This window comes from Mustela putorius, unplaced genomic scaffold (genome assembly GCF_011764305.1).
Source record: "Mustela putorius furo isolate JIRA1106 unplaced genomic scaffold, ASM1176430v1.1 tig00000095_pilon_pilon_pilon, whole genome shotgun sequence".
Classification (NCBI taxonomy): Eukaryota; Metazoa; Chordata; class Mammalia; order Carnivora; family Mustelidae; genus Mustela; species Mustela putorius.
Genome location: NW_025421280.1, coordinates 19139407 through 19149299, shown reverse-complemented (window position 1 = coordinate 19149299; position 9893 = coordinate 19139407). Strand labels below are relative to the sequence as shown.

The following is a 9893-nucleotide window of genomic DNA, read 5'->3' as shown; positions in this document are numbered from 1 at the left end:
AACAGGCATGGAGAAGTTGGATGTCTTCCCTGGATGTCTACAGACATCATTTATCTTTTGACTGCAGCACCGTTCTGCTGCCTCCTTTCCTAAACATAAAAGAAGCTCAGAGTTCACACCCGGGGGAGATGGTCTTTGGGACAATAGTCTGCCATCTCCTTGTTTGGGGGGCTTTCGGAACAGAGTGGCTTTCCCTACCCTGGTATCTCACCTCTCGATTTCCTGTCCTAATGAGGTTGGACTCAGTTAGAAAATGTCAAGTATTTCTGGCCGTATTAAACAAGCCCATGGGCCCAAGAGGCAGCCTCAGAGAGGGTACAGGAGATACCATCTTCATGAGATCTAGAGTTGCTCCCATAGATTAATAACCAGTGACCTGGGGCACCTGGGTGGCTCAGTGGGTTAAGCCGCTGCCTTCGGCTCAGGTCATGATCTCAGAGTCCTGGGATCGAGTCCCGCATCGGGCTCTCTGCTCAGCAGGGAGCCTGCTTCCCTCTCTCTCTCTCTCTGGCTGCCTCTCCGTCTACTTGTGATTTCTCTCTGTCAAATTAATAAATAAAATCTTAAAAAAAAAAATAACCAGTGACCTGGATCAGGAAAGGAAGGGACAGTGTGACTATGGCCCTTAGGTTGGCCTCTGACTGAGTGGAAGATGCCTGAGGGCATCACCCATAGCGTCCGGTGGTCTAACTTCAGAAAGTAGCTGTTGAATAAATAGGCTCTATGGAGTCAGAAGTCCCTTTGGACAGAGGACGACTAGACAGAGCACTCGGAGGGCAGAGGGGAACAGCAGGAGATATGTTACGTTGAACCAACAGACCCCAACAACCGGGACGACAGACTGGGAACTGTGCCTGTATGGGGAACCGTGCGTGACACTAACAGTTCCCGTGTGTGTCTTCAGACAGAATGATGGGCTGGGGGGTCTTTGACTCCGAAACCTGGGAGTAGGGGTCTGAAAGGCTAAGGTTTTGGCTCCAGGCAGAGCTGTCTGCAGTTCCAGCTGGCCTGCCCTGTTTTGGAAAGCCGCTTAGATCAAGTACTCAGTGCAAAGAGAGCAGAGCTCAGGACCCAGAGGAATTTACCCTTGGAAATGAATGCAGATGGGTTTGTATTTCTCATCCCCAAGTGCTGGTTAAGTACACTCCAGATCCCACTCTTGCCACCAAGTCTGTTGAAAAAACCAAACCAGGGGCACCTGGGTGGCTCAGTGGGTTAAGCCACGGCCTTCGGCTCGGGTCATGATCTCAGGGTCCTGGGATCGAGCCCCACATTGGGCTCTCTGCTCAGCGGGGAGCCTGCTTCTCTCTCTCTCTCTCTGCCTGCCTCTCTGCCTACTTGTGATCTCTGTCTGTCAAATAAATGAATAAAATCTTAAAAAAAAAAACAAGAAAAGAAAAAACCAAACCAGAATTCAGTGGAGTACATCTGAAGACCTAATTGGCTTTATTCAGTGAGTTATGAATGGGGCAGCATCCTCTCCAGCAAGTGGAAGACGAGGAGCTGGTCAAAGTGGAAGGCTTTTATAGGCAGAAGTGAACAGGGACAAAAAGGTCACTAACGAAACAAAGTATTATTTTAGGCAAGGTCACCTTTCTTTGGGGGAAGGGCAAGGGTCTCTCATGAAGATTACTAGTGTTGATCAGGAAATTTCAGACTGAATCTGAAGTTTAGGTACTAAACCCTGGTTTGCTGGTTTGGGGCTTAGAACAACTAACTCCATTTTGGGCCTATTTTCTTTTTTTCTCTTCTCTTCCTCCTTCTTTCCTTCCTTCCTCCCTTGCTTCTTCCCTCCCTCTCTCTCTCTCTTCCTTCCTTCCTTCCTTTCTTTCTTTCTTTCTTTCTACAATAAACCCATTTCAAATTCTAAAACACTGAACTGGAAAGCAGCAGTAGCTATGAAGGGGAAAAGCAGGCTGCGTCTACACCCCCCTCCTGCCCGGGGCCCCAGTTTCCCCACTTGACTCGGGCAGTGTCCCCACAAGACGCCTCTGAGCCTCTCCTGTCTCCTTCTGGCCTAGGGCTGAGAAAGCCCTCTGAGAGCCACATCTGTGAGGGTCATTGGCAACAATCACCACAGGTGAAGCAGTCCTTTAACCAATTAATGGCCCCGTCAGCGGGAGCAATGCTACTGTCATTTCAACGAAGCTCTTCAGAATGCACCAGGAACCTACAGGCTCTCTCCGCAAACCTCAAACCCAGAGGGAGGTGGCATGAACAAGCCCAGTTCAACTCTTGCTTCGGCTGCTCTCTCTCTGGGTGAACTTTGGCAGATGCTCCGAGGCACTTTCTCCATCCGCAGTACCCTCATCTGACAAGTGAGGTAACAACCTGTATCTCCCAGGTGGTCCTGAGGGTTATCCCACAAAGAGGGACATGCACCTGTACCATGTGCTGTGCCGTGGGCACAGAGCGGCTCAAGCAATCCCAGCGCCCAGGAAGCTCAGTGTAAGGGCACATGCATGCCTGTGTGTATGTGTGTGTATGTGTGTGTGTGTGTGTATGTGTGTGTGTGTATGTGTGCTTATGGCATCTGCAGCTATACAGGCAATGCCACTGCCCCCCAGGGTTGGATGAGGACTAATGAGGGGTGTCTGTGTCTCTCTTCCCACCTTTCTGACTACCTTCTCCTGCCCCATCAGAGACACAGCCTGGGGAGATGCTGCCTAAGCAAGAGGGCACCAGCCACAGTGCCGGCCCATTACTTAAGGACCCTGGAGTCCTCTATGGGGCAGGGTAGAGGGGGTTGCTAATTAATGACCTCGCACTCTCTGGCTGGAACAGAGACAGCTCTCTGGTTTCCTATTGGGCAGAAGCACGGTGAGTCAGGGCACTGCGGGTGATGGAGGGGTGGAGGCAGCCATGGGCTCCTGGGTGCACTGGGCCCTGGACAGGCCCCTGGAGGGAGAGAGCGGCCACCTTTCAGAGTGGGGTGGGGAGACGTGTCAGAGTGAAGCCAGGGCTTCCTATGAATTTTGAGAATGTGTGTCATGCCCAAACATTTCCATATTTAATAGGGAGCATTTCATTGCAAATTAAGATTTCTCCTTTATATCACAATTAGTATATTTTTAAAGATGGTATGTGTGGGCAGGGGTCACATTTTCTGTGAATTTTGGGTCAGGAGACTCAAGGAGGAGCTCCGAAGTGTTTGTTGGGAAAGGGGGTTGAGATGCCTGCCGGCGTCGTGGCCCTGGAACGGACACATGCTAAAGCGGGGACACCCCTTCCCTGTCCACAGGGCCCGCAGCAGGTTGGGGGTCTGACCTCCTGGAAGTCCCTCAGTTGCATCGGTGCAGGTGGCTCTGCGCAGGTGGTGATCGGTCTGGGGCGGGGACAGTCTCCAGGGGCAGGGACACCACAACGAAGTGGGACTTGGGGAGCAAGATGTGTTTCGCTGCCTGCTTCGGAAGCCAGGGCGCCGCTGCTGCCCCTCCCAGAGGTCACAGCACAGGGAGGCTGTCTGCTGAGGGCGCCTTCCCGGGCTATGCCAGAGCTCAGGCAGCGTCAGACTCACTTTTCTGGAAGGGCAGAGACAGGGTAGGAAAACGGTTCATGGGGACTGTGCTGCCTTCCGGGTCCTGTTTCAGAGCGATGGACTGACGTCTGTGTCACCACAGCCCCTGCCCGGGGGGACAGGGAGTCTCCAGGGTCCCCATGGGGCCGGTTCCCGGGGCAGCACTGGGGGCTGTGGAGAGGTCCACATGAGTGGGCTGGGGACACACGGCAGATACACACACCTGTGGAGACCGAAAGAGACCCCAGGCGACACCTGTCACACGGACTCCAGGCTCCTTGGAGGCTGTTGAGCCTCTGCTGGTTACAAGAGCACTCTTGCTTGGAGCTGTGAGCCGTTGGCGCCTGGTGCATGCACCCAGATGGGACGCGGAGGGCTGGCCAGGGCCGGTGTGTGGCCGACACAGCTCCACAGCAGGGTGGGCTGCCGGAGCCTGGCCGCTGTCCTCTTGCCCAACTCCGTCTCACAAGCTCGAGGAGGCGGAGGATCCTGGTGAGCCTGCCAGGCCTTGTCGCGTGGCCTGTGATTAGGAGAGCCCGGGAGGGACCATCTGAAAGGGGGACACGTAGGGGGACCGTCGGGGCTTGAGCCCCCCTCTCGCGGCTCTTCCCTTCCGCCTTCAGAGGACGTGGCTTCACGGAAAGGTGGGTCTCCCTTGCGGGGACGGCACGGCTGCTGGAGTTCAAGCTTCTCCACGGGCTGGTTCCAGAGAGCTCTCTGAGACAAACACGGCTTCCTGGAAGCCTCAGGAGGCTTATTCACACAACCCTTTCTCAAAGATTGGGTTCTTAGCGCCGGATCTTTGAGATGGAACCAGGATCCATAAACAGTGAGTGAAATCGTTGTTCAAGACAACCGAGAAAACTAAAACCCATCTGCCGGGGCGCCTGGATGGCTCAGTGGGTTAAGCCTCTGCCTTCTGCTCGGGTCATGATCCCAGGGTCCTGGGATCGAGCCCCACATTGTGCTCTGTTCCATGGGGAGCCTGCTTCCCCCCCTCTCTCTTCCTGCCTCTCTGCCTACTTGTGATCTGTCAAATAAATAAATAAAATCTTTAAAAAAAATCCCAAAACACCCATCTGCTACAGCAGGGCCTGCTGACGTTCCCTTTCCATGAAATTTCGATGAACCCAGTTGTCTGGTTTCCTAGGTGCCGACACAAGCAAACCAGCGAGATAAGCAGACCTCATTAGCCTTTAATAAACAGTGATAACCTAAGAAACTATAAAAAAGCAATCAAGGACCATCCATCATGGAGACAGAGGAGTGAAGAAAGTGGTTCTAGACCAGCTCTCTGGCCTGCTTGGCTTAAGAAGCAACCTTTGGCCCATACCTGTCACTGCCTGCTTCAACTTCCTTCTCATTAGAATGGCTAGCTCTGAAGATCAAGCAAATGGGACGGCAACCCTGGAAGGACCGAACGGGCGCGCAGCTGTCATGGTGACTGTCCTAAGGCATGGGTTGGCTTCGCCTCTGCCCTGAGAAGGCAGGCAGGTCTAACAGACATCTTACGCAGAATTTTGTTCCGATCGCTAACATGTCAACAGTTATTAGGGAGAGAGAAGATTAACCATTTTTTTTTCCCTTGAAACTTTTCTCTATTTCCCACAATGATCAGATTTTAGTTCCCACCCTTTCTTTCCTTGTCATCCTAGATGCCTGTCATGTGACAGCCCGATACGCACAAACTGAGAGACTGTGGGAACTGGCCCTGACTGTCGTCTCCTACAGAACAGTGTTTTTGGCTGTGACTAGGAGTGCACCCTCTGGCTGGGGTAGTCATCGAAGACTCAGTGAATCTCTTGAGGTGTCCGCTCGCAGCTGTTACACACTTGCTGTTCAGCTACCGGGGAAGGAAGTGCTCATTCACGGACGCCAGGCCTCGGGGGCTTCGGACCTGGGAATCCACCTGGCCTGCGGCGTAGCTGGCCAGGCCCAGACTGGAAACGGGCAGACAAGGGCCTTCTCTGGCGGCTCTTTTCTCTCACCTCTCCCCATCTCACCAGCGTGCGGTTCTGGCAAAGGGTAGCAACACATTTAGAAGTTCCATTTCTCTAAATTAAATAAAAACACAATTAAAATTTAGTAGGTGCTAAAACTTGGTTTTGAACTTTTATTAAAAAAATATATTTGCAAACATATAAAATTTAGGATGAAAAATGCTCATCTGAAAACATGTAATAACTTAATATTTGCAAACATACACAGATGGTATAAAATCCATACCATTAAAAATGTTAATGATGCAGTATTGCGCTCATGGAACAAAACCTTGCTGTAATTCCAGAGCTTCTCAGCCCCACACTTCAGGGAGCTGAGAATCCCGTACACTGAAAGTCATGAGAGCTGCATGGCCAAAGCAGTAATACAGAATTAAAAAAACCATTGAGAACACAGATTTTAAAAACACGTTTCTTAAGGAATCACACAGATAAAAGGGAAACACAACTTTGCATCTTCCCCATTCAAAGTGAACGATATTGCATCCTAGCATTTCAAATGAAGATGTTGAATAGAAAACCGAGTGAAACATTGCACACCTCTCCTGCTGATTTTGCTGGAAAACAGGCTCCTTGAGGCCCCGGCCCTCAGGGAAATGTTCTTAAACATAGCTTTGAAAAAGCCTAGTGTAAGTTGCTTTACTTGACTTAGATCTTAACATTTTATACACCTGTAAATGGAGGGCACTACTGGTTCCAGAAGGTACTCTGAATACAACCGAAGAAAACCAAAGATAGGTAAGAACGAAACTCATGCTTAGCAGCAAATATGCAGCAAAAGGCAGGACCCACATCCCTGTGGTTCCTTGTCTTCACTCCTGTGGACTGGGCCCACTTGTGCCTGTGCTCCCTCTCGCTCCTGTTTCTGTTTTGCCCAGTTACCGTGTGATGGCTGATTTTGTTTTTTTAAGCGGTTAGGCACCTTCAATTTCATGTTGCATTATCAGTAATACGATGGCAGTTATGGCCTCTACTACCCAAATGAGAAAACTTCGTACTACATTCTTGGGGGGAGTAGGGATAATAATAAAGCTGCATGGTTTCAACATATTACCTAGTACAAGATTCGATAGGGTTTTTAATTTTTATAAGGAAACCTAGGCAGAAAAAGGACAGATGCTTGACATGCAAAATTGGGCCAGACACATTCTAGACGAGGCCTGTGTGGCCTTCAGCAGAGAAGGATCCGTCAATTCAGACTCTTCACAAAACCCTGCTCTGTGATGGCCACCCACCCCACCGCACCAAAGGTCTGCAAGGTGAGATGAGGACACTCCATGCACACAGTATGAAATGCATCTTCTAACACCGACAGGCTCGCTTGAAAACTCAAGGATTCCAAGTCCCACCTTACAAATCCCTGGAAGGACACCCGCTGCGGAGGAGCTGCTGTGGCGCAGGAATGTGGCTGTACGGGAGGGGCAGGGGTCTATCCAAAGGCGATGTTAACTAGAGCAAAAGAGCAGTGCCACCCACTGGGGTTGGGGTGGATGCACGGACAGATGCAGTGGCCTAACTGTAAAATCTAGCCAGAAGCATCTGTGTTTTGGTGTCCACTTTGATTCAACTAAGGTTTGAAACAAAGGTTCCAGTCAAGTCACAGCAGCTATGGACACATGCAACCTAAGCTAGCGTGAGGTTCTGGATAGGAAATCTGACTGAGAAATAAGGCAACTGATCTGTGACTTTTGGGCCAGGGTCATCCAACTGCAACAAGTCAGGCTTGGCCTGACCTTTCAAGGACTCATTCTGGCCCGAACCTCCTGGTAATCATGATGGTGAACTTCTGGCTTCTGAAATTTAAGTAAATCATTTGAATACATAAATTTGAGAGTTGAAACAGGTTGACCCTTTTCAAGTCTCCATGACTTGGGCACTTCAAAGTTTATTTTCCCACTACGGAAAACTTATCATAGATTCTCTTTTCCTGTCTGTCATATTCATTCCTTGGATGAATAGGGTGAAAACTAACAGATCTGATTACCGACCATCCTTAGGACATCCTCTCTTTTAACTCTCTCATAATATTACACATACTCAAATCATTTCAACTCAAATGTCTATTACAACAAGAATCCCTTGATTCTTCCATGTACTGAAGCTTACCGAAACCACGCTGGGGGTGCGATCAAACCTGTTTCCTGAGAACAGTCACAGTCACGTGGCTCCCCCGACACCCTCTCCTGGTATAAGCAACACTCTGGATCTTGCTCCGACATTGTCCTTCCTGGGTGATGTACGATCAATTCATTTTTGGTTGCTGGGTTTACACACTACCTTTGAAAACAAGCTCTTCCCCCCTTGAGTATGAGAACTTCCAAGCTTCCCTGACTTCTGCACAATTCACAAGTAACTATGTAGACAGCAAGAAAAGACACTAAATTGACAAGCAGAAGACTGCCCAGGAAGCATTTAGATTAACGAAAGCCAATTGAAGTATTCTTTAAGCTAAAAAAAAAAACCTAAGACCCAACTAAAACAAGCATGTAATTCACAAGTAGTTTTCTAAAATCTCAGCTAGGAAAAAAAAAAAAAAAAAGAAAATCTATGGATTTATGATTGAGTCACCATTAAAGCTTAGAATGATTGTTCCGAGGAACCGCCACATCCACCAGCATTATTCACAGCTAATCCTTATGCTACCTGGTTGAGCCAACTGGGTTTTGACCCCATCATTAAATAGTGCTCAGAAAAGTAAGCAGTGCATCTTAATTGGTTAAATACTACAAAATGATCTGTATCATAGAAACAAAGACACTTTCATTCAAAGAGTATCTTAAAATTACTATTGCTGAAATAAATGAAATTCTACATTAAAATATTACTCATCACCATTACATGCCATAAAAGAATAAATATAAATCATGGCAGGTCAATAGCAGCATAACAAAGCATCTTTACATATTTTCACACTTTGGGCTGCAAAAGTACTCACAGCCTAGGAATACATTGGTAAAGTTCTGAATTTCACACTTTGTTTTTAACTCCATTTTCTATAATAAAGTAAGGGCAGTGTGAATAACAGCTCCCTTTTCTGCATAGCTTTAAAACTACTCTCAGTAGACTCGAGGAATGGAACCAGAATGGCTTTGTTAGATTGGTCCACTGGTCCTTTTGTCAAAGTGTTAAGGAAAACAATCAACAAGGACTTCTGTGTTTAGACAGAAAAGGAAAATAAGGCTACACTTCACACAAAACTTAACGTTTTCAAAACCACTCAAGAGGTTAACTTAAAGTGAAGGTTTCAGATCGAATTCAGTCTTTACCAGCCGCAGCCTTTGCTTCAAAGGTGTGACATGCTACTCCCATACCATCACAGAGCCTGGCGGGGCCCCAGTCACATGGTATCGCTGCCCAGGGAGCCTGCTGCATGGCAGCACCAGGGACACTTAAGAACAAAACACAATTGAGAAGTTTCAGAACTTTTAAGGCCCAAATGGGGCATTCATAAAAATATACTTCATTTGAACAAATCAGTCCTAATTTGCCAACTTAAACTCTGATCCTTAAAACTCAAAGCTACTTTGCACAGAGCTGACTTCTGCTCTGATCAGAACTTGACATCAGCCTAAGGCTCAAACTCAAACTTCTGGGAGGGAGGAGCAGGGGAAGGGGCACTGGCTGGGCTGAACTCTGCTGCGAGGCTGGTGACCCCTCCTCCCTAAGACCTTGAGAGGCTGGTGACCCCTCCTCCCTAAGACCTTGAGCGTGAAAGCAATCTGAAAACCAGACTCCTCATTTCACATCCTTTCTTAGAGCTGATGAAAACACCCACACAACTTAACACAATGGTTTTTTTCTTTTCTTTTCTTTCTTTTTTTTTTTGTCAAAACAAAGGTCTGCTGGTGATGCTTCACAGTGAAACCTCCATTATCACTGAGAACGTCACTTGGAAAACATTCTTAAGGAATGAGTCTCTTTCTCATAGGCTCAATTTCAGGATTCTCAAAACTCAATGTTCTGTTTAGAAGTTTCCATGATGAGGCCTATTTGTTTGAGGTCGACATTCTGCCTTTTCTGGTTTATTCTGCTCCAGTCATAAGTTGTGGTTGTCTTTGTTCTTGGTCAGAACCTGCAAGTAGACTTCGTGAAGCGTACTGAGGAAGCTGGAATCATTCTGGAAGAGATGGTAATGACTCATTTACCTCAGCAGAACTTACTTCCTTGATAAAAGCTTACGAAAAAAGCTGTATAAATGATGTATAACTAATTACCCAAAGAATCCCACAACCCAGAGGCAACTGTAATCAATATTTTGGAATTCACTCAGACACTTTTCCATTGGGAGTGTATGCTCAGAAAGAGAGAAACATTAGTTCCGGCTAGTCTCGAATTTACGTTATGAACTGATTTTCTAAAAAGAACTCATACGTTCT

At 47.9% G+C, this 9893-nt stretch overlaps 1 protein-coding gene across 2 annotated transcripts in view; it reads right to left on the bottom strand.

Moving 5' to 3' along the window:
* Positions 1-5616: 5616 nt before the first annotated feature.
* Positions 5617-9893, bottom strand: part of DCP1A (decapping mRNA 1A) — a 59684-nt gene continuing 55407 nt past the window's right edge. The window contains exons 10-11 of one of the 2 annotated variants that reach the window (XR_006606382.1): positions 9219-9634; positions 5617-9185 (exon numbers count right to left, since the gene is read on the bottom strand). Coding sequence is in view for 1 of the 2 variants with exons in the window: in XM_004738196.3 (XP_004738253.2) it covers positions 9554-9634 (81 nt within the window). In the remaining variant the exon portion in view is untranslated. Of the gene's footprint in view, positions 9635-9893 lie in introns of both variants that reach the window. The other variant, XM_004738196.3, reaches the window with a different exon arrangement.